At 36.9% G+C, this 25834-nt stretch overlaps 7 protein-coding genes across 8 annotated transcripts; 3 read left to right on the top strand and 4 right to left on the bottom strand.

Moving 5' to 3' along the window:
* Positions 1–363: 363 nt before the first annotated feature.
* On the top strand, positions 364–2736 carry LOC119081285 (inactive peptidyl-prolyl cis-trans isomerase shutdown). Its single transcript, XM_037190047.1, has 2 exons — positions 364–646; positions 1409–2736. The coding sequence occupies exons 1-2, from the start codon at positions 585–587 to the stop codon at positions 2709–2711; spliced, it is 1365 nt and encodes a 454-aa protein (XP_037045942.1). The 5' UTR covers positions 364–584; the 3' UTR covers positions 2712–2736.
* A 1441-nt stretch (positions 2737–4177) lies between these two features.
* LOC119081284 (regulator of MON1-CCZ1 complex) lies at positions 4178–6676 on the bottom strand. Its single transcript, XM_037190046.1, has 7 exons — positions 6463–6676; positions 5629–6315; positions 5371–5551; positions 5057–5315; positions 4589–4988; positions 4314–4518; positions 4178–4249 (listed from the first exon to the last, which is right to left on the bottom strand). Exons 1-7 carry the CDS (start codon positions 6562–6564, stop codon positions 4197–4199), a joined length of 1887 nt encoding a protein of 628 aa, XP_037045941.1. The 5' UTR covers positions 6565–6676; the 3' UTR covers positions 4178–4196.
* Positions 6677–6962: 286 nt separating this feature from the next.
* On the top strand, positions 6963–8024 carry LOC119081283 (60S ribosomal protein L18). Its single transcript, XM_037190044.1, has 3 exons — positions 6963–7075; positions 7207–7293; positions 7487–8024. The coding sequence occupies exons 1-3, from the start codon at positions 7073–7075 to the stop codon at positions 7961–7963; spliced, it is 567 nt and encodes a 188-aa protein (XP_037045939.1). The 5' UTR covers positions 6963–7072; the 3' UTR covers positions 7964–8024.
* On the bottom strand, positions 7762–10682 carry LOC119081282 (folliculin). Its single transcript, XM_037190043.1, has 5 exons — positions 10304–10682; positions 9612–10226; positions 9309–9558; positions 9141–9243; positions 7762–8187 (listed from the first exon to the last, which is right to left on the bottom strand). The coding sequence occupies exons 1-5, from the start codon at positions 10577–10579 to the stop codon at positions 8070–8072; spliced, it is 1362 nt and encodes a 453-aa protein (XP_037045938.1). The 5' UTR covers positions 10580–10682; the 3' UTR covers positions 7762–8069.
* A 1848-nt stretch (positions 10683–12530) lies between these two features.
* LOC119081279 (structure-specific endonuclease subunit SLX4) lies at positions 12531–17423 on the bottom strand. The gene is made up of 10 exons (XM_037190039.1): positions 17135–17423; positions 16856–16934; positions 16548–16779; positions 15812–16440; positions 15137–15754; positions 14969–15064; positions 14693–14905; positions 13121–14631; positions 12909–13061; positions 12531–12851 (listed from the first exon to the last, which is right to left on the bottom strand). The coding sequence occupies exons 3-10, from the start codon at positions 16580–16582 to the stop codon at positions 12771–12773; spliced, it is 3336 nt and encodes a 1111-aa protein (XP_037045934.1). The 5' UTR covers positions 16583–16779; positions 16856–16934; positions 17135–17423; the 3' UTR covers positions 12531–12770.
* Positions 17424–17581: 158 nt separating this feature from the next.
* LOC119081281 (histidine triad nucleotide-binding protein 3-like) lies at positions 17582–18501 on the top strand. Its single transcript, XM_037190042.1, has 3 exons — positions 17582–17840; positions 18101–18294; positions 18358–18501. Exons 1-3 carry the CDS (start codon positions 17657–17659, stop codon positions 18427–18429), a joined length of 450 nt encoding a protein of 149 aa, XP_037045937.1. The 5' UTR covers positions 17582–17656; the 3' UTR covers positions 18430–18501.
* LOC119081280 (putative glycerol kinase 5) lies at positions 18486–25771 on the bottom strand. 2 transcript variants are annotated; one of them, XM_037190041.1, is made up of 13 exons: positions 25330–25771; positions 20919–21081; positions 20741–20834; positions 20513–20682; positions 20360–20449; positions 20057–20296; positions 19901–19993; positions 19779–19838; positions 19568–19708; positions 19460–19508; positions 19299–19393; positions 18943–19106; positions 18486–18882 (listed from the first exon to the last, which is right to left on the bottom strand). In XM_037190041.1, the coding sequence occupies exons 2-13, from the start codon at positions 21021–21023 to the stop codon at positions 18594–18596; spliced, it is 1590 nt and encodes a 529-aa protein (XP_037045936.1). In that variant the 5' UTR covers positions 21024–21081; positions 25330–25771; the 3' UTR covers positions 18486–18593. The 2 variants fall into 2 exon arrangements, with proteins under 2 accessions (XP_037045936.1, XP_037045935.1); XM_037190040.1 differs by lacking the exon at positions 25330–25771 and adding an exon at positions 22973–23462.
* Between the last annotated feature and the right edge of the window lie 63 nt (positions 25772–25834).

Below are 25834 nucleotides of genomic sequence, written 5' to 3'. Positions count from 1 at the left end.
ATCAGAAACATTGCATGAGTGCTGTTTTTCTTTTATTGAAAAACTGGACATTGATATCCACTGATACGCACCTGAATATGAGTACGTGTTTGATATTATTTGACGTTCTCACCGGACTGCCCAGGGATTGAACTCTTTCTTACAAGTAAAAGACTAATCTTGGTTCAAGAGAAAATCGTTAATTCAACGCACTTCATGCATGAATGATATTCTAAATAGAGTACTGTAAGCTGGACTGTGCAAAACACAGTGTGTATCAAACAAATTTTAACACTCTAAAAGACTGCCAAATTTTTTCATACAAAATAGTACTCTATCTGGCAGCTGACACTTGAAGAACTTTTGCATGAAGTGCGTCGGTCGGTTACATTACATTTTAAATAAAAACCGCTCTAATCAATAACTTTCATCGAAATGACAAGAAGTTTCAATATTACCAACATTACGGTGATCAGTGTAAAACAAAGGCCCACAACAAACATAACTACACAAATAAAAAGAAAGAGTCATTTGTGCTTATCAATGCTATTGCAATCATATATAAACCACGAGTTGATCCAGATACTGCAAATAAAATAAGCATAATGCCGGTCGACGACTACTATAACGCTAACGATTTGGAGTTGGAGAATCCGCTGAATTTCGGGTAAGTTTATATATATTTACATTCGATTTTGTGATTTACATTATAAGCGGACCTCTGGGGTTGTAATTTGTTTAAATTTTGATATTGCACAAGAATATGGTGGTGGTTGAATGGGACGACTTTGGTCAGTTGAATAAAGTCCGTTCAGTTTACCATCTTTAATTATGAAATGATTATATTCCGAAGCTTTTTTTCCAGAGGGTATCCTTAAATGATGTCCGTACTCTTTTGATAGCTCCCCTTAATTTAGGAGTCTCAAAATATGGACGTCAATTATGGACAGCCCCACGTAACATATAATCTTCTTTCTTTCTTCTTTGAGCCCTGCGACTCCAATAAGTAAATGGATATTTCACCCTATTTAGCTACTGTACATTCTTTATCATATTATCTGATCCGGTTCCAACCTAACAAAATAGATGTTTGTGCACCATCGTTGACGCTACGAACACCAACAATATCCTATTTTTAATTTTTAGAGTTGTGTTACGCAAGGACAATGTTTATGTTATGTAACTATAGACTGTACCAACTGCCACACAATAATAAAGTAAGGTAGGTTCGCAAGTTCGAAAAATAGAGAGTTTTTGCAAAATTCATAATGAACAAAGGGAATCTGCCCTCTTCAATTCAAAATTTTAGTCTTTTTCATAAAGCTTGTGTTCATCTATGAGGCCGATACCAAATGCTAACTGTTGAAAAACTTAATTTATACTTCGAAAATCTCAAAGTCTTCTACAGCAATCTTTTTTGACTTTTCAGAGACCTACTCAACAAAGGTGCAAGATTCACGTTACAGTCAAATTTGCAGGAATGTAACGAAGATGACGAGCTTTTCCCCGAACTAATGACTGGTGAAGAGGGAATTCCATTCGAACAGAACGAAGTTCTGTCGCCGTGGGACCAGCCGTTTGCGGAACTCATACCGTTAATGACGGAATTGAAATTAACTGATATGCTCGACGGCACTACGTACACGATTTACAAGAGAATTGTCAAGCCACCAGTTGATAAAGTGGAAATAAGCGGAAGATGTCGAGTGACGGTGGACTACAATGCATATGGTGAACGAAAGACTATTCCTTTCGACTCAACCAGCATGCGGGGTGTACCTTTTACTTTCGAAACTGATGACAAATCAATTTTACCCGGATTTTTGGAAGCTGTTGCTTCAATGAAACGAGAAGAAGAATCTCAATTTATAATTCCATATCAACTGCTATATGGTAAGCATGGATGCGAGCCACGTGTTGAGAAGGAAGCAGACGCTCTATTCGTGATTCGATTGATTAAATTCATCCATATCGGCGATGAAGACGCAACCGAAAAGATTGTTAACAACGAAGACCGAAAGAAATACAGCGTAATGATTAGCCACGTCATGGACGTTAAGGCTAGTGGAATCGATTATTTTCAACGAGGTGCTTATGTAAAGGCAGCGTCAGCTTTCCATAAAGCCATCAAAAGTTTGAGTTTTTGTCGATTGGCCAACGAAGAAGAAGAGAAAGAGTGTCAAGAACATCTCATTAAGTTACACGTGAATGCAATGACTGCATACAATAAGATGGATAATCCAAGAAAGGCTTGCCTAATTTTTAACGATCTCAGTCGTATTAGCGATACGAAGACGAATGTAAAGGCTCTTTTTCAACACGGTAAGGCATTGATTTCTTTGTGCGAATATGAACGGGCTAAGAGCTCATTGAAAAGAGCCAACCAACTGAAGCCGAGCGATAACGACATTGTTAATCAGTTGAAAATTCTCAATGAGAAACATAATACCTACAAGAACGCAGAATTGAATTTGTGGCGGAAGGCGTTCGGAAATGATGAACCTGTCGTGCCAGCACAGGCTTCTTATGGGGTTACCGAGGAATTCAAAGAGACTGTCCAACGTTTGGTCACGGATTTCAACAAGAATCCGAACGAATCCAGAAAGCATATACCCAGCCATTTGAACAATGACGAGAAGGCCTATATACGAGATTTGATTAAAGATTTCAACATGAAATTGGTTATTCCAGAGGTTGTGCAGGGTAAGAAAATTTGCTATTTGAGCAAATAAAGCATTTGTAATCTCATTTTCTCATGAAAAACTTTTTTTTTGTTAAACCAAATGGTCGAATCAGTTAAAAAATATTTTTGCGACATAAAAATTTACGAACAGTTATTTGTATTAGAAGAAAACGTTTCCTTCGAATAAACTGAAATTGAAATTAATTCTGCATTTAATCATTTACAGACGCAAGTATTTTCATCAGGATAAATACAACATCTTCTTATCCGTTATGTCATAGCTTAACAATTATATTCATGACATGTTGATAACTGACGACATAGCCGTCTGCAAAATGCCTTATTGAAACTTGGCCAATATTTTCGCTTAAAAGTGACGCCTGGCTTTATGAGACCACAGAAGGGATAGGATAGGATAGACTAGTTCATGTCTTATTTCTGCCGTTCCTGTCGATAACGAATGCTTAGCAATAGTAACATTTATCGAATTGGTTGACGAGATGGACTCTCCTAAAATATCCTTTCATACGGACTGTTCATGTAGTAGGGGTCGTCTACTTTTGATCAAATTTTCTAAGCATCTCAACCGCGATCTGAAGTTTAGTAATTTCGTTTTCGAGGGCTCCAGATTTTCGAGTAGAGTGACTTCGATTGAAAAACTAATTATCAACAGTACTTGATGCGCATTAAGTATGGCATGTTTGGTATCGTTGTAAAGCTTAGTCTTCAGGCTACAATATTAGCAACAAGTTTGTTTAAAATAAAGCTGCCAGAAAGGTACAAAAGTGTCCAAATTTCACCAAGCGTAGCGGAAAAAGTAGTAACTTCTCTGAAAAGGTCCCATAAAAGAACTTTTTCATTTTTTTTTGTCGCCATTCGAAAGTAATGCAGTAGCCATGGAACATCCTGTGTCCATGAAAGGTGCAGGGGATGTCTTGGGTGATTTGGAAAGCACTTGATACCCAGATTACGAAAAGTTCGGGTGCCAGGCCTGCCAGGCTGAAATCCTGTCAGTTTTCGAGAAAAGAAGGGGGAAGTTTGGAGTGCAGTGCTTCAGTTTTTGACCGTCTTGGTCCACTTCAAACCAAATAAGAGGAAATATTAATAATGCAATTGACAGAGAATTGAATTTGCTACATCTAGGAATATTTTTCAGATTTGAAGATTTCGCAGGGTGGGCAAAAAATGCTGTCAAAGTGAGAAAATATTTTTAAACACTTAAATATTTTGGTTTGAAGTGGACCAAAATGGTCAAAAACTGAAGCACTGCACTCCAAACTTCCCCTTCCCCTGTCTTTTCTTGAAAACTGACAGGATTTCAGCCTGGCACCCGAACTTTTTGTAATCTGGGTATCAAGAGCTCTAAGATATCGTCGACGATAGCGACTTCCTCTCTTTTCCACAACGATTAAACATTGACTCACCTTGTCACTCACTCTTGTCACAACTGTCCAGTTACTAGTTTCAAAGTGTTCCTCGATTACATTTAACCGGTCTTCGGACAGAAACACTCAATTTAAGAAATAGAATAATTTTATTTGCAAAACGTATTCTGATAATGCTCTATATACTCGTTGCACAGTTCATCTGAAAAGAAAACAGAACTAAAGTCAGCCGGGAAATACTTAATAAATCAGCAGATTAAACGAACTTTTTAGGAAATCCTGTGAACCACGCAAACGAACGTTTCTCTGTTGGAAAAATGAATAGACGGAATAAAACACCAACGGATCACCTTTGATCGCCGCCTCTAGATATTTACGAGCCGATAACGTTGCCTCGCCTCCCGGTAACGATTTTGCTAAGCGTAGTGCGTCAATGATTTTACCCTGACCCAACAGCACCTCAACGATAATCTGAAGCGTCACATTACCGATTAGTATCTCACAATTAACACAATTACATCGTTGATGGAACGTTACTCACCCCATTGGCCTTTAATTTGTGTAACATATCTAAAGCCATTTGCGTTATAGAATCATCAGCACTGGATAATGATAACAGAAAACAAGCCAACGGCTTTGACTCATGTAACAGCGACAGTGCTATTAATTTTCGCAGCGTATCGAACTTTTTGTGACGCACCAAGTCCACGATAATCATTTTACTTAAATCTTGTTGAGCAGCGATCTTATGCTTCGCCAACGAGTGAATGTAGGTCATCAGAAGTTTGTTGCAATAAGCCGTGTCGGATATTGTCGCAAACACGGCATGTAGATCATTCTGATCGATTAACACTCTCGGAGGAACGACACTTTTGACGGATTGTTGTTTGGCAAATGATGGTTGGGCTATCTGATTTTGGAGTTCGGCGTTGACATGACCTCTGTCAGATGAAATAAATGTTTAGAAAACTCCATAGTTCGTACACATGCTCAGCGATCATTTTCTTACTTATAGACGACATTCAGTTTGTCGAAAATATTTTCAATTACTGGTAACGATGCGTTGTTATATTGAGGTCCCATTAATTCAATCAAAATCGACATCAGTACCGGCTTTCCATGTGTACGCTGCAGTAATAATTCGACCAAACGTAATCGATCCGTCATTACTTCACTCAATACATTTAAATTTAGGTTGACGTACCACATGCAACCAAGTTTCGCATCGATAACGATATTTGGTTGAAAAATCACCCAGTTCGGCGAATCTAAAAAAAAAAAAATAAAGAGTGAAAGGAAAATGAGAATGGGTGTTGTGCTTACAAAGTTCACACTTTTTTGTTTCGCCGTCAAACGAAAGGCTTGGCATTTTTAACGAAAATGGTTTTATAGGCCTTCCTGGAGTCATTGGCGTATGATGAACAACTCCACTACTATCTGTTTCGCCACTCAGTGCTATGTCAAACAGCATTGAAGTTCCAGTTGCCTGGTGATGTACAACGACCTGAAAAAACCGAGAAAAATTTGTTAGCTTCGATATTCGGGGAATGCATGCACACATGCATGTCATGTCATACTCACTAAGTCGTCAACAATATTTATAGCGAACCGTCCACTATGTCCTAAACATAAGACGTGGGACTTTTTCGGTGATAGACCAGGTCCATTCAATAAATATATAACCACAGACAGTGTTCGCGTTTCGGTTGGACGCAAAATCAAAATTGCAAACGTTCCGTATATTTGGGCCAATGTAACATCTCTTTCAGGTAGTCCGCGTTCACTCTGCGGTTCTAGTTTCGGTAATTTTGTTATCGTCCCTTGTTTCAACAGCACTGGCATTAATACTGATCCATTATTAGTAGCTAGTAAAGCCAAATTGCCTGGTGCATACCACATGAACCAGTTAATGGTCATAGAGATTGACTTCAAGCATTTCGCTTGCTTCTTTTCCATGTTCAAGACCACCATTTCTACACTACCGTTCGATATCACAGCCACTTCCTTTTCGTGTACCCAAACGAATCCATGAATGGTGACGTTTTTCCCTTTGTACACTACCATATCATTCATTTGCGGTTGATTGTTCAAGAAATTTACAAAGTCAACACTAGTGTCAGTACGCTGTATGGCAAGGATTTTGTTGTTCGGTGAAAACTTAATCGAACGAATGGGTCCTTTGTCTTCCATGCAAAACGATATGAGGTCTGTTTCACCAGGTCCCTTAACACAACACCCCGTAGCTCCGCCTGATCGTACAGCAAACACCTGTGGATTTGGTAAAAACACAATTTATATTAGTAAAGGTCATAGATGAGAAATAAATTATTTGTCCATAAAATACTACTGAACTCAATCAGTCATCCTATCAGAAAATGTTTTTGGAAAAAATTGTCTGCAACAGACTAAACTTACTTGTCGGTTGGAGTCATCGAAGAATACATTTGTTAACTGACTAACTGCATCAAAACGAATTGGTTCGCTAGACAATTCCAAGTAAAATAACTTTTGTTCCATAATTTGATATTTAGCCCATTAAATTTAGATAGAAAATAAAAACAAAACGAAATATCCAAAACTCTAATTGATATGACACTTCGAATATTTTGACAGCTGACGCAGATGACTTATAAAACTACAACTTCAGTTCATTGAAATGTCAAAATAGTTTTAAGTTGTTCTTTTAGAACTTTGGTATCACTGTCTCCGCGTTCAACAAAATGGTAAGTGTGATATATCTTTCCAAATTAACTTAAAATCATCCTAAGAAATGGTTGACTAATAAAACGAGTTTGGTCAACAGATGATTCTAAAGCCCTACAAGATAATTCCAACTTTTCTTTCATAATTTGCATTCAATCCATTCAAATTTTTGAACTCTCGTCGCACTACCTGACACTTCGAACATTTAATTTTGACATCTGTCGAAATTTTGCTAATCTAATCCAACTTCACTCACTTGACTTGTCAAAATAATATTGTGTTGTGGTAACACTGTCTCTTTTGATTTTCCGCTTTCAGCAAAATGGTGAGTCGGAAATTTTTCTCCAAATTAATTTGAAATCATCCAACAAATGGCTGGACAAATAAATCAATTTTTTACATAAAAGTGATCGTCAAACCCCAAGGCATGCAACTAATTCCTGATTTTCTTTCCAGGGTATTGACATTTGTCATAAATACGATCGGAAAGTACGTCGTACAGAGCCCAAATCTCAAGATGTTTATTTGCGACTCTTGGTGAAGGTATGTATCAATGATTATATTACACGAAGTGCATCACAGTGAATTTGTGTCTTAAAAGCGAATATAAGTTGGGTATTAAACGGGGGACCTATGTGATTTACTCTAGTGTTAGCCCCGATTACCCTGTGTTTTTAAATTTAATCAAATTGAGGTTATGATGTCATAATCAAATTGCTTTCCCATTCGTTTTCAGCTCTACCGCTTCTTGTACAGACGTACATACAAAAAGTTTAACAAAATTGTGCTTAAACGTTTGTTTATGAGCCGGATCAATCGTCCGCCAATCTCGCTACAACGAGTTGCTCGTTTCATGAAGGATCGTGGTTCTCCAGAAACAATCGCTGTTGTTGTCGGCACCATTACGGACGATGCACGTTTGTTGGACGTACCAAAGTTGAAGGTATGCGCACTACGTGTTACCGAAAAGGCTCGTGCCAACATTTTGTCCCATGGCGGTGAAATTTTGACTTTCGATCAATTGGCAACGCGTTCACCAACTGGCAAGGGAACTCTATTGATCCAAGGTAAACGTACGGCCCGTACAGCTAATAAGCACTTCGGCAAAGCACCTGGTGTGCCACATTCACACACCAGACCATATGTACGCTCCAAGGGACGTAAATTTGAACGGGCTAGAGGTCGCAGACGTAGCTGTGGTTACAAGAAGTAAACAATTTTTGTGAAATTTATGTTCTTACGGAAATATAAATCAACAATTGGAACTTGACAAATCGGACTTTATTTTCGAGAATTACACATATACAAGTATTACATTGCTACAGCCAGTTGCTCCAATAATTTACGAGCATTTGATCGTGTTGCTGAATTCCAAGAATTTTCTTCAGTTTGGCCAAATCTTGGCTCGACGTCACCTTTTTGGTACATAGAATTTTGCTGAAAAAGAATGAGAAAAAAACGGTTAGTATTACACACTTGATCATAGACAAGACATCCATAGTAATAACACGAAAATGGTAACTCGCACGTGGTCCAACTGCAGCGAATGACAACAAACGTTTTCTTTTCTCAACTGTTGAGTTAGATAGTAAAAAATTTGTGCTGCAACGAGGTAATCTTTCGAATTCTTATCATTTGTTTAAGCATATATTTTGCCATAAAGTGGACATAAGCTGGAGCACTTCCTAAATTAATGTCGTCATCGGTGTCTATAACAGGTGGATGGCAAAGGCCGAAGTACTTACAAACAGCGAAATAAGTTGTAGAACTGATATATGTAGGTTAAAATTGTCAGAGATAGCTAGGAATCCTTGCCTAGGATAATGTGTGTCTACAAGCTCAACAGGTTGAACATTACGGGACAAGAATTTCATTAGCTCGAAATAATGTAAGGTAAAGATGCAGCTGACAATTTCATTTCTCTCAGCACCTGCAGTTTTGTTACATGGTAAAGAATTAATGCCACATTGAATTAGTTAAAGAATATGCAACAGTGAGGCTTATTAAGCAAAGGCATGTTGGTGGAAGAGTAGCACGAGTCGATTATGCGATATTTTATCAGAGATAAGCGATACCAAATGTAAGCTTATGTAACAGCAGAATCTAATGTTAAGACCAATGAATCAAAATCTTTGTCATTTTTCTGCTGAAAATACTTAGATCAGGTAAAATATTAGAATATTATGCTTGGTATACGTCCTCTGTAAGAGAAAAGTTAAACGCTGGAGCAAAATTGATACTGATACCCACAAGGTATCAAGCGACAAGAATTTTATCTTTCCTGTGAATTCCGGTAAGCTAAGACATCAGACACTTTAGGAACGGATGCGAATTTTCTCACACTTCTCCGCGCCTTAATTTGTTTTAAAAGAAAAATGTAAAAAAATTACTTTTTCCACTCCTCGACAAGCACTTTGAGATGTTTGTATAAAACAAAATCGGTAAATAATTTCTCGTCCACCGCTTTAATAACTTTCGTTAACAGATCTGGATCTAAAACAAAGAAAAAGAAACATTTTTCCTTCCGATAGCTAATTGTAGACACAAACTTAACTTACATTTCGTAGGCATTTCTCCAGTCCACTTGACACTTACTAAATCGTCATTGCTAATGAAATCAACACGAAAAATCGTACTGCACGGTTGGGGCACAGCTACTTCAGGTACAACTGACAATAATTTGCATTCGGTGGGAGGCACGTACCGTTGACTATCACTTCGAATCAATGTGTGCATCGATTCCGGTAATAACTTTCGTAATGATTTCATTAAAATGATTGTCTTCGACGACGGTCCTCGTAGTATCACCTACAAAGCATTTCGTTTGTGTGAATGGAATCATGGTAGTGTGTTACTTTTACCTGTAGGCCAACAATCACGCAATAGCATACTGCCACAAAGTCAGATCTGAGAATTTCTTTACATTTTCGTAGCGAGTAAAATTCATCGTCATCATTATCCAAGCCATATTTATTGAGCAGCCATCCTTCCTTGTCCATTTGAACCAGTGAAAATCCTTCCTCGGTGTCTCGACCAATGAACGGCGGCACTGTTGGACTTCCTAATGTTAATGACTCAGACAAACACCGTGCACCTGCCCATAGTATCCACGTGAAGTGAGTGTGTAGCTCTGCGTATATATTCGTTTCACCAGTTAATTCGGCTAAGGATCGTGGTGCCTGAGTATTCGGTTGTCCGGAAGTTAATCGCTGCGCTCTTTCGGAACATTTCGACTGCTCCGCTTTATATGTATCCAATGCGTAGTTTTTCAGGATTGTCGATATTTTCGTCAGATTTTCGGATAGAAACGGTTGAATATTCAATAGGAACATCTTGTCCTTCATGACTATCACGATGGCAAACAGCTTGTAGAAACCACGGGCTTGAGAATCCCGTATTTGAAATGTGTGGCTAAGTACATGTCCTCGCGCCGAGTCGCCAAAGAAAACGAAACCACCGTCTTTGTTCGAACTGACCTGTGGAACGATCAAATTTGTTGTATTAGTTTATGCTGTAGATTAGCTAAATAACGGCCGTAACATCATGTACGTACTTCACAGCTAAGACTCCTTACAGCTGCTTGCTTTACTAGTGATACTACTTCGGTTATTACTGGTGTCTGTGTGCTCAAGAAATTTGCATTGCTCTCTTCGTCACGACTTAGCATACCGAGGGATAGTCCAATTGAGTTGCACGCAGAACACACTTTATTTCCATCGAAATTGAATAATTGCTCATCGATCTTGGAGTCTCGTAGCGTTTGCGTACAGAAAACTGAACTAGGACCATGGCTTTCGCAGAAGTGGCATAGTGCTACAACAGCATTCATTCCTTTTTTCTCTCTGCAAAAATCTCGAATTCGACGTACAATAATTCCAATCACAAAAACACAAGACGATTATTCAGAGTCTGTCAATGTCAAATGTATGTAAATAAATAATCCAAAGCACGTGATTTCACAGGGCTGAGCAAAACTATTGATCCCAGTAGAAATAAATATTTTTAGCAAAAGTGAAACATTTTAGAAATTCCGACATCGAACAACATTGCGGGTGATCAAAGTGATCTTCAGAAACTCTCCTAAAGGTGTATCAATGGAAAGTAAAAGAATTCGAAATATTCGTCTCCATATTTCACAATTCAACACTAAAATAGCACAGCCCTACATACACAACGATTCAACATTTAACAACGTAGCATTGGTTCTACATAACAAACTGTCATTCATTAAGCGGGTTACGAAGAACACGAGAACACCACAGTGTCATTAACTGACAATTTCAAAATATTCTTAAAATCCGAAGATTATCGATTATGGATAAGCTTTCAAAGTCAACTCAAACAGCGTCAACTGTTGAAGTTTCGACTTCTACAAATACGGCGAATGCAACAAAGATTTACTCTTTCGAAATCAAATTGAACCACGGACATAAAGTTCCAATATGGCGAACGATCGAGGTGCCAGCCACTTACAGCTTCTACGATCTGCACGTGGCTATTCAAGATTCAATGGGCTGGTCAGACTCTCACTTGCACAAGTTCAATATGGTAAATCCAGCAAATAGTCGCTGCGTGCACATTGGTATACCGGATGATTGGATGAGCAAATCCATTAAACCAGAGAAGCACACACCAATTGCCAATTATTTTTCGCCATCGAATCCAATCTGCGCATACGAATACGATTTTGCAAGTCCATGGAACTTCCTAATCACCTTGAAGAAGATACTGGGAAAAGATCCGAATACAAGCTATCCCAGATGTGTTGCGGGAAACTGTACATCGCCACCCGAAGAATGTCCTGCAGATCCAAGCGACATGAGCTGGGTCAAACAACCGTTTGATTACACAAAAATTATATTCAGAGATCCTGTGGAGGCATGGGAAGATGCATTCCAAGGTTTTTGATTTGCGGATGCATAATTATTTTTATGAAGATAAGCCGAGCTGTGTCGGAAAATTTCTGCTCTTGAAATAAATGTTTTGATTCATTGGAGTTTTTAATTGAGTTTTTTTGTTTGATCGAAGACCATTTCTTCAAAAACTTTTGTGACTCACAAATTCGAATATAATTCCTTTATTTACCTGAAAGTTTTTCATGTTTCGTATTAGTTCGCGCTCTAGCTGATAGTATTAATTAAATCACACTCCACACTGGAAAATACCAATAGACTCAAAAGAACTAAGTCAAATTGTTGTTTTCTATTAATTTCCATTCTAACTTTTTAGTACAGGTCTGAATTTATGATTCAGGAACAAGAACTCAATGATTTTCTCCATTTATCGAACTAGAGCTTGGGTTTGTCATGGGTGTTCTCTGTGCCGTTACCCTAATGATTTCCAAAATCATTTTTAACCACAAGACATCGTATTGAAAGCTGGCAGTACTTTGCAGCTTAAAAATATTTGTCGCACTTTAATAGTCTAAATTGAATTGCACAATCAATATACCCTGCGGGTAATAGCGGAGTCCAAATTTTGTACGATTTTCGAAGGTGATTCCGGCTGGTCTAAACGAAAAGGGATGTGTGGAAATCGTTACTTCATTTTATGTATTCGCATCACTTACCTCAGTAATTTGGCCGCCTTAATTTTAGTGCAACTTGACTTGCGCGCTATCCGAAGGAAGTGTAACCGTTTAAGGGAGACAATGTTGCCAGAGTGACGATAAAAATAAGCGATGAGTTCTCAGTAGAATTACTTCGATCGAAAGTGGAAGTATTTAGTATCTACATCTGTGAAAGGGTAAAGGACCACACAAATATTTCAAATTTAAAAAATCGTGTTCTTTATTGATTCACTGATTGCCGCAATAAGTGTTTTCACACCCTTTACAGAAATACGAAATTTACATTATTGTTGCCAATGACTCGTTGTGATGGCTAATGGAAAGTATTTTAATACTCACCTACCGGTATTCGGTTAAAGACATTTTTAATTAAACTAAACAACCTAAATAACTATTACATCACAAAAACGCTAAAAAAAACTATAGTCAACAAGGACAAAATGACTGCAACTCAACTCTTCTTCGCCGTGGCATTCCGTTTATTATCAGTTTTGAATGTAATGCATTTCCGGTCCAGAAACGAGATTATATCCTGCAACGAATACGAATTTGAATTTATTAATTTCCTATAATTGTTTCATCTGTTTACATTAGTCTCATATCGCAAACCGATGCTCTTCAATAGTGAACGTATGTCCATTAAATCGACGGGTTTGTACTGAAGAATAGCATCATAGAGTGTTGCATTGGAATTAATTAAATTATGCCATGCAACGTGCAGCGGTTCAAGGCACCATGGATTCTGTAAATTCAAAATAGTTAAAATGGTAAACGCATTCCATCATAAGGTTTAAGTTGTACCTTAGTTCTAGGAGCAGATGGTAAATAGAAAATATCTTCATTTCCTTGCAGAACATCAAAATCGGATTCCGTGAGTGCCTCAGCCGTCTCCGAAGGAATAGCTATGACGTCAATTCTATTAATGTTGGAATTAATCGCAAGCTTTTCTTTCTGACTCAAAATCTTATCTAAATCGTCTTGTTCGTCTAATTCAATGTAAGGATGAAGTCGGTTGTAAATGTGTTCCAGACAAATTACAGCTTTTCGTTTGGACAACGTTTTGAGGCCGTACTTTTTCAGATGTTCTAAACGTGTCGGTGAATCCATATTCTCATAGTTGGGCTTTGGTGATACCAGCTTTCCAGTTCGAACTTGATATACCTGATCCATTGATTGAACGATAAATTCGTCACATTCCTGGGGTGACGTGGGTAAATCCGTGACACTTATATCATCACGATAACCATTATCTTGTCGAATTTCAAGTGATTTATCTAACTCGTCGTCACTAATTTCAATCGAATTTACATTGGGAACCGGAGAATGTGGGTACCGATCACCTCTGACCAATTTATCAAATTCATCGAAGTCATCATCGCTGATATTGTGCAACTTATCTGGCGTTTTCGGGGGTTTCCACACTTTTCGTTCAAACGTCAAATCAGAAGTTGTTCGTGAAAAGCTCTTTTTTGCGGAAGATTTCGCTGATTCGGATACAAACTCCTTCCGGTACATTTCCCGAACACTAAGATTGATGAGATCGTCATCGTTTAACGACTGATTTGAATTGTAAATTTCATCATCGATATTTATATCTCGACCTTGTTCGTCTTCCGAATCGTATTCATTGCCCAGGTCTATTGAAGCAAAACTCTGCCGTTCAACAGCTTCGTTTTGAGTTAATTGCGAAGACATTTTATTGTCATCGTCAGAATCAGATAATACAATTGACTCCTGCGACACCATGTCTACTGACGGGAACTCGACAGAAGAGATATTGGTTTTTTCCGACTCAAAAGCACTTTCCGTCAGACATAATTGTCGAACGCTGCCAGTATCATTCTTTAACTGCTGGCTTGAATTAAATACTTCATCCACGATATTAATGTCAAGGCCACTTTCGTTTCCAAAATCATTTTCATTGTCCAGTTCTATCGAAGCAAAACTTTGACGTTCTTCTGCTTCGTAGTCCATCGATTGTGAGCCTTTGACCTTCTCTTCATCTTCCGAATCAGATAAGACAATTGACTCTTGTGAAAGCATGGTATGGTGCCCGACAGTGTGGTGATCCTCACCCTCTCCGCATTTGTTAATGGAGTAGTTAATTTCGTCATCCGAAATAACTATAGAATCTTGCGAAGATGGGTCGATGAGGGAAGATATGTGATCGTCGTCCGAAGTTATTAAAGCTGGATCGGAGTTATACATTTTCAGACGATCGGTGAATGAAAGTTGTTTCAGAATCGTTGACGAAATATCAACCACTTTCTGCGGACTAGTCGTACTGGTGCATTCAGGATTCTTTACAGGTGCTGAGAAAGAATCGTTTTATTGTTGCAATAAACGGAAAATTACAGCTCTGAAACCCATTACCTTCATTAGAATCATCGGAACTTAGAACAACGCCATCATTTTCTTGATATTGCACTAGAAGAACACTGGGTGCTCCTTGGCTGCCACTATTTTTGTTATTTATTGGTAAAGTGATGCTTAGACATTCATTATCCAAAATATTCTCGCTTGTGCCACGAGGCGAATCTTTCGATATGATGGAACAATCGCCTGCATTTTGATTTTCTAAAACGTCTGCCCAAGGTAACAATTATTTGATTAATTTCTTTAGAGACGGAATGTTGCGTAAAATCTTACCATCGTCAAGGCTATTGTTAGCAGATGATTCGTAATCAGCAAACATATCCGGTGAAGGTACTCGGTCATCCGGTAAATCGATTTTAGTTACGATATCTGAAACGGTTAGAAATCTATTATAGACAACAACGACCAATATAGGCGATGATTTCTCACTGTTGTTTTTACCTTCATGAGACCCTTGATTTGTGTGCAAATGCGAACTGTGAGAGTTACTGTCTTCTTGGTGGTGGTCAACATCCATTGCATATTCAAACACATCACACAAATCATTACCTTCCTTATAAACACTCGGGCCCACAATATTATCGACATTACAATTCGGCAAATTGACTTCTTCATCCCGTCTTTCTTCTACTGTAGTTTCTGGAGCTATTCCACCTTCGTTGAGATTACTTGATTCGGTTAGCGCTCGTTGTGGAGAAACATCTCTGCCAGGAATGTCTGCCCAATTCTTTAGCAGACAACCACATCGAAGTGTGGAAGTAGGAACCAAATTATTAACGTAAAATTCTTCGACATTTGTTTCCGTAACTGCTATACTCCTGTTGTATGATGGACTGTTTGGCGTGAAGAACTGTTGCAAGTAGGAACTGGTTATGCTGTACTCGCGTATCGCTTGACTGTCCACAGTTTCAAAGGCTGCAGACACTTGCAAAATGTTTTTCACTTTATTCTTGAATTTCTCCTTCTGAATGTGCTCGCTACGTCGTGTCAATGGTGTGAACTTCGACGACCACTTTCTTTTGGATCCCAAATTTCCGAAAAAATCTCTGAAATTGTAATCTGAATGATCGTCGGCACATTAATCATTAGTCTAAAGTTGTTAACACAATCACTCACCGCTATTGTCTTTCTTCTTAAATCCAAACTTCTGAAATGTTTGCCTGACGATATCCTCTTTCTGAAATGGTTCAGCATTGCGAATGACGCTGGATATGTTGGATGACTCACTTTCGTTGGTGCTATGAGTTTCCGATAACGAACGTGATAAAGCAAGAGCCATTTGAAGATCATCCGAATTCATACCGTTTTCACTGCTATAATGACGTAAAGCATTCTCAAATATTTCCGTTTCTAGGGCATCTTTCAATTTATTTTTCTGGGTAACGGCTTTCCGCTTTCTGGTTACTTTCTTTTTCGGTATAACTGGAGGTGTTTTGAACTGGATTTTTTTGCTCGGGGACTCAAAATCACTAAGGTCGTCAGAGTTTGCTTGTTGGAAAAATGTGGAGACCACGGTGCTGGCTTTTTTTGCTTTCGGAATTTTTGACATTTTTGCAGCATCTCTTTCCAAAGACTTTGCATACGATGTTGGACTTTCATTTTGAGATGCTACTTCTTGTTCTGATAATTTTCTCTTTCGTTCATTTGGAGATGATGGTGGCGACGATGGTAACCGTTGATTTTTTGGACTTAAAGGTTTTGAGAAGAAGTTGGAAATTTGCGGTGGTGCCTTTGAAGGTTTTTGTCTGCGAGAAAAAGAAATTTGAATAAGAACAATCGTTATCCTAAAACATTTCCTTTATTTGACTATATATCGAGCGACATGGCAACAAAATCTGTTTTGAATTATTACCGAGACTTTGACGACTTCTTTTTGTTATTGTCCATGATCAATGTAACGTTCGTTTGATTATTTCTCTTGTAAATTCTCCTGTTCCTTTAAAAGTGCTAATATTTCTTCCCCGGATTTTTGCTCTCCATAGTCTTTGGCAATTATACGTCGTCTCTGGTTTTCTTTTTGTGACACATTTATTACGTCAAAATCGTATTTCTCTTTCACGCGATCAACGAGGTTAAGTGGAAACCTGAAAATTGTAATTCAATTCAGTCAATTCTATTTAGTAGTAAGCCGAAAAGAAGTCCAGGAAATCCACAACTTACGTTAATGCTAATCCGATGAGTGCTCCTGCACCAAGAACAATCAGTGATGCACGATTAATGAATGAAAGAGCAGGCGTGCCTAATAATGAAAATTGCAGTTTAAAAACAAGTAGACTATGAGGAGTGTAGGTGAATATGCAGTATTTGATAGTACGGAATAAATGATGCAACGTTACTGAGTAAAATTTCATATCATAAATCGTAAAGGATAATTGAATGGTTTTCCTACGCCGCTAATTGAAACAATTTCTTAATTCTGAAAATTATGATAGATATTACCGCGTAGTCGACGTGGTTTTCTTTTGGTAACGTCAATGCGATCGTCCATTAGAACCGTCCACTTCTTGGGTGCCGAATTTTAATTTAAGTTTTCCAAAAATCAGAACCGAAAAACACAAAAATACTATTAGTTGGTTAAGGTAATAAATGGGACGGCGGAGAAATGTCATAACATGGTATACCCAGTGCAATAACTGTAGTTAAAAATTCGAATTTCTCTTTTCAAATTTTAAAAACCCGCTATAACTCCTCAGTTGTGTGTTTCACAGTTTTGTTTTCATAATAAACACTCACCTACAACTTTTATTTCGCACAAACCAAAGCAGAAGTAGTTTTTTCCGTGATTAATTTCTACCTCAAAAGTCCATCTGCGATAATAGTTTTGAAAGCAAAACCGGTTATATGGACACCTAAAATTTTAGCAGTAAGTGTGAGAAACTATGGAAGACTGAGACTACCACTATAAGGGAACTCAGGTGTTAAAAGTCTTGTCAATTTTGCTCTTAGTTTAGTTGTGAAACAATGGCTCGGGAATGTGTTTTTTGCAATATTGTGTCCAAGAAAGAGAACACGGAATTGCTATTTGAAAATGACAATTTTGTTATTATCAGAGATATTAAACCTGCTTGTGACTTCCACTATTTGGCTATTCCGAAAAGACATATTAGAGATGGAAGAGATTTGCAATTAACCGATAAGCCTTTGTGTGAGTAAAGATAACTCATTTGAAATTTATCTTGATATATTGTTTTGAAGTGGTAATTTTTCGTTTGCTGTAGTTAACCTTTTGCAGACGGTAAACTTATCATATAGAATAGTTATTGAATCTGTTACTCGATTCGAATCAAGTGTTTTCTACCGATTCAAATAAAATCTTCCACTTTGTTTAATACTCTTCTTAAGCCCATGAATTAAATGTTAATTCCACAACCATTCATGCCAACCATAAACACTCTTTCTATTCAGTGTTAGAAATGGAGCAAGAACTTCGGAATCTCTTTGCCAAAGAAAATGTTGCATCCGAACACATTTCACTTGGATTCCATTGGCCACCATTCATCAGCGTTCCTCATCTGCATATGCACGGATTAGCACCTACAAATCAAATGAACTTCATTGCCCGTTGGATATTCAGACCGAGTAATTACTGGTTCCGAACGGTATGTGATTGAATTGTACAGGAAAACCAACGCGAGATTTTTATTAGACTTCTCTTTGCACAGACCCAATATGTTCTCGATAACATTAGCTCAAATTCTTCTTCGTCCAAAGAAACACACAGTGCGACCCAGTGAAATTGCAATACAAATTATTTTCTGTGATAAAATTGGTGAACGAATAAAGCGATGTATTTTACTGGCGAATCATTTTCGTATTTTTATTGATTTTCAAAACATTTTCCAACACTAAGAGTGCTTATAAAAATCCAAAACCGAACAAGATATCTCCCATGCATGATTTATTTGACCTCGTTGTACCAACCTTTAAATCTATTACAAGCTTTTTCCCACGCTCGAAAAGACTCCAAACACTTGGAATTAATCTCAGGTCGCGGTACGAATACCTTCTCCACTTTCCGTAATCGCAACAAATCGTTACGATCCTTCCACACGCCCACATTCAAACCGGCAAGAAATCCAGCTCCTAGCACGCTTAATTCAGGATTATCACTTCGCTCTACATGAAGTCTTGTTAAATCTGCCAACAACTGACATACGAAATCGTTACGAGAAACGCCTCCATCCACTCTAAAATTCAAAATATCATTACAGAAGTTTGAATTACTAATGGCGTTAATGGAGTCATACCTGATCACTGAAAATGTAAAATCAGTCTCGTTCAGAGTGCACGTGTACAGTTGGGCCACTCTAAATGCGATACTTTCCAAAACGGCGCGAACAATGTGAGCATTATTGGTCGACGGACGTAGACCGATTAAACCGGACGCAGCTTGATAATCATTAACGGGTGCCTGTTAACAATATTAGTTATCTATTATCAACAACGACGACAATAAAAATCGATATGCTTTAGGTTGTGTACAATTAGCAAAACGTATGTTAAAACTGAAATACAAGATTTTGCGAAAAAAAAACTCTGAGCAACAGATTGAACAATGTCGATTAAGTAAAATGTTCGCGTATTCTTAGTAAGAATTTCTTACCCCTAATCCGCTAAATGCAGGCACAAAATAAACTCCATCAGTATTATCAACTGTATTAGCAATATCAGACGACTCAGCGGGATCGGTAAATAATCCTAGTTGGGTGATTTATGTTTTATGTATAAATCTTATTGGCAACAGTGGGAAGTTGAACAACTTACCAAAATCTTGAGCCCATTTAATAATTGAACCGGTGTCATTGGATGCACCCTGGAAATATTTTTTTTCGATAATTTTTCAGGTTTTTTTTGAGACTCGATTAGATCTACCTCGACGCAGTACATTAATTCATCAGACTTTTGTTCTTTCTTTCTCCACCTCCACGCTACCAGCGGATATAACCCATGTACCGATGCGTGACATTTTTGACCTGTATTCACGTTGAGAAATGATCCGGTTCCCAAGGTAACCTGTCGGAAAATAATTGAATTTGAATTTACGATTCGCCTTATTATCTGGCATCACTATTGTTTCCATTACCTTAACATCTCCTCTATTAAAGCAACAAGACCCCCACATCGATGCCGATTGATCACCAATCTAAAATCAAATTTCAATTCATTTTCGTTTCTCTTTTTATTTTGCAGAGTATGCGAAGCTACCATGCATCCAATTTTGATTTCATGTCCCAATATTGATTTGTCAACGTATCCAAAGTCATATGAATTATCCACCACTCTAGGCAGCATATCTTTCTAAAAAGAGCTCATGAATATCTGCATTCATTTGCGAACGACGAAATTGGAAGAGTCACTTACATTGATCGAAAATAATTTTAGCGCCCAATCGGCCCAGTTTAACGAAAATGGATCATAAAATCCTGTCGCCGAACAACTGGTTATATCACTGATGTGTTCCACATACTTATTTTGAGAGTATCCCTTCCGTAACCTGTAAAGTAACCAAGAGTCTAGCGTACCGAACATTGCCGTTTTGTTTCGAATAGCTTCATTGAGACGTTCATTGTTTTTTATCACCCAGTGTAGTCTTAGAGTTGTCTGCAATTGATTGTGTTTCATGTTAAACTGCAATCAAAAAATTATCTTGGTCCACAAACTTACTTGAGTATTCATTAATTTTAATACACTTCCAGCTAAAAATCTACTGCTCCTTGTCATTAAATAGAGGAACCTCGAAACTCCATGCATTGTCTTGATGGAATAAAATGAAAAATTTAGTTAATTTTACGAAGACGGGGGGAATTAATCGACAACCTTGATGATACAGCTGGAATTCCATTTCTTCACCAATTTGTCTGCTCGAATATCCTTCCACGTAATAAAGTTGTGAAACGTTTGACCGGTTTGTTTATCCCACGTTATGAATGTTGAACGTTGAGTGGATATGCCTAGACAAATTATATCGCTCATCTCCAGTTTTGCATCTAAAGGTTATAATGGTTTTAGAAGGAAGTTTTTCGGTTTAGTAAATTTTGCATGAACCTTTAACGGCGTTTTCAATAGTTTTGATGATACTATTCCATAATTGATCTGGGTCAATTTCAACGAATCCCGGTTTTGGATACAAAAGATGAACCTGTGATACACATAGTTCAATTATTGGATTTAATAAAGTGTCAGTAAATCAAAGAAAAAAACAATGTTTGCTATAAATGTATACCTGTTCAGTGGCCGAGCCAATAGTTATCACACTGTCATTGTAGATAAAGCATCTTATCGTCGTGGTTCCCACATCTAATGCAGCGATGTATTGAGGTCTCGCCATTATATATATATTAGTCGTTTCCTCTATTCTATCGTATTCATGTTCAATGGTGAAAGAACTGTTGAAGAATATGAAATTTTGTTTCGTTTATTACTATGTGGGCGTTAAGTGGTCTAAATTTTGGTGTATTGTACAAATATAAGGGTAACATATTATTCAAAGTTTCTGTTAAACCTTTCAAAAACGGCTGGTCATCTGTTATCGACAACAATGACAGAAAAAGAAGTGACGATCTAATAATATTTCTCTTATAGTTGATTGTAGTAGCTAACAGATATAACACATTCGAAATCATAGTCGTGATACATATGCTAGCCGTCTGTGAAAGGTTAAAAGTACACAATTAATACAGCTCGTGTGAGAGAACTTACTATAATCTGATGCTCTAACTACTCAAAAATTTGTTAAAATTCAACTTGTAAAATAAATCTGAACACCCAATCTCTATGACACTTCTTATACTTGTAATTAATCGGCTTATCCTACTTCACTTATCCTAGTTCCACTTGAAAAAAATGTTGAATATGATTTAGAAACTCGCTCGAGTTGAATGACTTAAAATGAATTTGTGACTCTGTTGATTTATTTGAACATTTTATGTTTCAACTTCAGCACAGCTAATTGATAAGTCCAGAATTGTTTGAGGAAAAGCCTCATTGTTCAATTATCGTCCAAAGACATTATTTGTTGAAGAGGTTCTCTCTGTTAAGTTTGTATAAATAACATAGCTAACATTAAATAAATAGATTGAAGAAATTGCAAGTGCTCAACAAATACGTTTTTTCATTCAATATTCCAATTATACAGACTTGGCATTATCGACACAATCCAAAGGTTATAAGACATTTAGATCGTTTACGATTCGAACTAACCAGTAATTTATTCAAAATATTACGTAAAAATGCAAACAAGCTTAGTCTTAGCACCAACAGTGAAATTATTTATTTGTATACAAATAGCTTTAGCAGATCAATTAACCGTTAATATTTTAATTAGCACTCTTAGCCATATCATGTAGCACGAGATACAAATTAGTTTCTGATTTACCCGATGTGATTAATACGAGTCAACATTCAAATTGAAAAGTTTCGTGTTTTTTTGTGTCAATTTTATCGAAAAGATGGTCCGTTCCACCTGGATGCCGACTTAAAATTAAACTTTGGCGTAATTGAATAAGTATTTTTTTTCCAATTTTGGATAGCCCGTTCAACTATACAATTTTGTTAAAATTATACATTCATTCACAATTTTTTTTAAGAAGATGTTAGTCATTTGTTATCGAAAATTAAGTGAAATTTAGCGATGAGGTAGAGAGGTATACTCTTATATAACGTGAGTTAAAACTAATGTAGTAATAGATTTGTTTCAACAATTGTATAATATCACGATACGTTTGCCGAGCTTCTAAAAGGTTGTTGTGTGTGAAATAAGAGAGTATTGTGGGTGGAAATAATGACGGACCATTGTTGTTATATTGTCTTCACTCATCCAAAAAGTAAATGACTTTTGGGTGAAGTTTTAATGCGTTTTCAACCTTAGATATTTTGTTGTATTACATCAATTAAATCGAAAGCATCTTGGACCTCAATAATACATATCGGAATATCACAGCATCAATGGATTTGTTTCTCAACTCTTTTTTTACAACATTTGTAAATCGAATTCGTTTCCAGTTTTTTATGGTGTTGTGTGATTATAATAAAAAACTGGTCAAGTATTCAGGTATAAACTGATATATACAGCGTATGTTAGTATTTTATAAGAAGTAATTCATTTGAAAGGTGCACAATGTAACCGTTCATAACCGAGGTATAATATACCGAAGAAGTATGAAATTGTCTCAAAAACAAGTATAGTATGAAAATAGGTCACACAGTTATATATTAAGCAATTATTAAAATTAAAAAAATAATAATAATTGTATCGTGTCTTGTAATGCTGCCGCTTACCTTTAAAAATCAATTAACCTTTAACTCTGTACAGTTTTGTGTTCCGTCCGTTCCACGCAGTATATAAGATTCTTATCGTAAACACAACTTCAGATCAAATTGATAATATGATAAGCGTATAAGTTTATTAAAACCAATATATTAAAGTGATAACACTCTTGGAAAGCGCACTATTATTATTATGGACACCAATTTTAAATGCACAAAAGCTATTTCGTTATATACGGCTATTGATATTGTTGGCCGATTTTTGTTGTTTTGCATAAGACTCACAATACATGAGTATAAGCAAAAATGGTTACAAAGACGAAATTTTACAAATTTTACAAAAGTGTGAAAGTAGAATTGCAAAGAATTTTAATTTAGTATATCCACATTCACGATTTCGGAGAAATTCAATAAGAACACACAACTCTATACAGGTATATTGAAAAGGAAACAAGACACAATCAGTGTGCAACTCATCGCACGTTCAATAAGCGACTACTTTTTAATCATTCAAGCAAGCATATAATGCGAATAAAACGAAAATCTGTATACGTTGTAGTCGAAATAGTTTTATTCAACCATGCCGTTATGGACGTTGTCTTTGATGGTAGATATGGTGTTATTGTTGTTACAGTGAAATTCACATTATATAGTGAAGTATTGATTGGGAAACCCAAAGCTTACATCATTATTTTCGTATATAATTTGAAAGGTTCTTGGTTCACGGTACATGGATTTTGTGATACTGTCCATCAAAAATTATGGAAGAGCCACACATACTCACAAGCGGAAATTTATTGCAATTTATTAATGAAAGTCATAAATTGAATCAATAATCGTACGGGATTATGAAACGTAAGAAGAAAAAAAGTTTGAAGCCACTGAATGACTTCAGACAGTAGAATATAGGAGGGAGGATGATCATTGCGACAAGATGAAGATCCAATTTTCATCTGGGATGGAGTTATTGGAGCCTGAAACACGCGATTGTAAGTAGGCAATTTTTCGCAGACTACCTAGAAGATCACCGACATAATTGAGTCTTTTACTACAATTTCGTCGCTGTCGTAAGTATAACAGATGATTGACCAAGGGGATCACTTCCAGTAAATCAGAGATTACCTTGATTTAATTTGTTGTTAATCACGTACAAAAAATTACTTCCTGTGATTTCATTTCGAGAAGTGGACGAATGGTTTGCTTGGAATTGGTTTTGATCTGAACTTTGAGATTGTAGGTATTTCAGCAATCAGAATTTTATTTTAAGCATTTAAGATCTAGACTTTGATTTCTTAGGCATTTCAGCTCTTAGATTAGATTTCATAGGCAGGCATTATAGTATTTGTGATCGTCCTGAGCTTTGTGTATGTATCCTCGGCCCGTTGCCAAATCGTAACATAAAAAAAGCCAAGATTCAATTATGTTGAATTAACTTCTAACGTTGCGCAATTGTAACGTTAAAAAGCACTTCGCATATGTCAGAGTCACGGATGTTTGCAAAATTTATGCAATCAACCTTAATATGGTGAATCTGTTCATTATATGTTTTAAAGAAAAGTTAATTCAACATAATTGAATCCTGGCTTTTTTTACGTTACGATTTGACAACGGGCTGCAAATCCATACACTCCTCGTGGGTTGCTAGGAATCTCGCGCCGCGTCATTCACAATAATTCTCATTTTGACACATTTTGTATAAGGAAGATGTCACTTTGTGAGTTATTGTGAATGACGCGGCGCGAATAGGAATCTCGCGCCGCGTCATTCACAATAATTCTCATTTTGACACATTTTGTATAAGGAAGATGTCACTTTGTGAGTTATTGTGAATGACGCGGCGCGAGATTCCCTAACACCTCCTCGTGATTGGCGGTAATGAGGAATCTCGCGCCGGCGTGATTCACAATGACTCACAAAGTGACATGATCCTTATACAAAATGTGTCATTTTCTGTATCATTGTGAATCACACCGACGCGAGATTCATAGCAGCCCAACAATCTTGCTCTAACGACTATATACATTCATACCAACCGGATTTTTCGATTGACAATTTACTTTACATGAAATGAAATAGCAAACTCGATATTTATACTAGCGATATGTGAAACGTTAAATGTAAATTAAGTTTTAGCAAAAACTAAATCTTCCCCTTAGTCTATCATAGACCTAAGTCCTGATATTGTTTGACTACAAATTGCGATGGTAACATCGTATCCTTTTTACAGTAAATAGTTGATCGATTTTTTTTCTTTGATGTTTAACCATTTTTCTTTAACCCTATCTCTTTATTATAGGGTTTCCAGCGTTCTCAGTGTTTCTTCTTTTTACATTGCTTTACTTTAAATGATTTCTGTAAATAACACTTACCATTAGGCATATCTTCAATGATTCAATGATTATAATTAGATGAATGATCCAATTCACTGGAGTGTATTGATGGCATATATTCTTTATGTACGTGGACACCCCCTCTGAGACGAACAGCAATGTCTTTTGATAGATTATTCGTGTCCGGTATAATAATAATATTGAAATAAATAATATCGGTATAATTGAATGTTATACCATCACAGAACACCTCTAACTACACACATTCAAAACTACATTGCGGTACATCGAAAATCATCATTTTTCCACTAATTATGAAAGAACAGTCTATTTAACCGAATCCTATTTCAAATAACTAGGCACTAGGTGTCTTTATTCGATTATATCACATATTTTGTAGGCGATTAATCAGAGCCACTAAAAAGAAATCAAAAAGCACTTAACTCTTATTAATTTATGTAAGAAAATGTTTGTCAAGTCCCAGTCGAAATGATGGAAGAAAAAGGTAGATGTATAAATTGCAGCCGGTCTGTTGACGGTCTTT

The sequence above is a fragment of the Bradysia coprophila genome, unplaced genomic scaffold, assembly GCF_014529535.1.
Source record: "Bradysia coprophila strain Holo2 unplaced genomic scaffold, BU_Bcop_v1 contig_358, whole genome shotgun sequence".
Classification (NCBI taxonomy): Eukaryota; Metazoa; Arthropoda; class Insecta; order Diptera; family Sciaridae; genus Bradysia; species Bradysia coprophila.
This window is presented reverse-complemented; position numbering and strand designations above follow the sequence as displayed.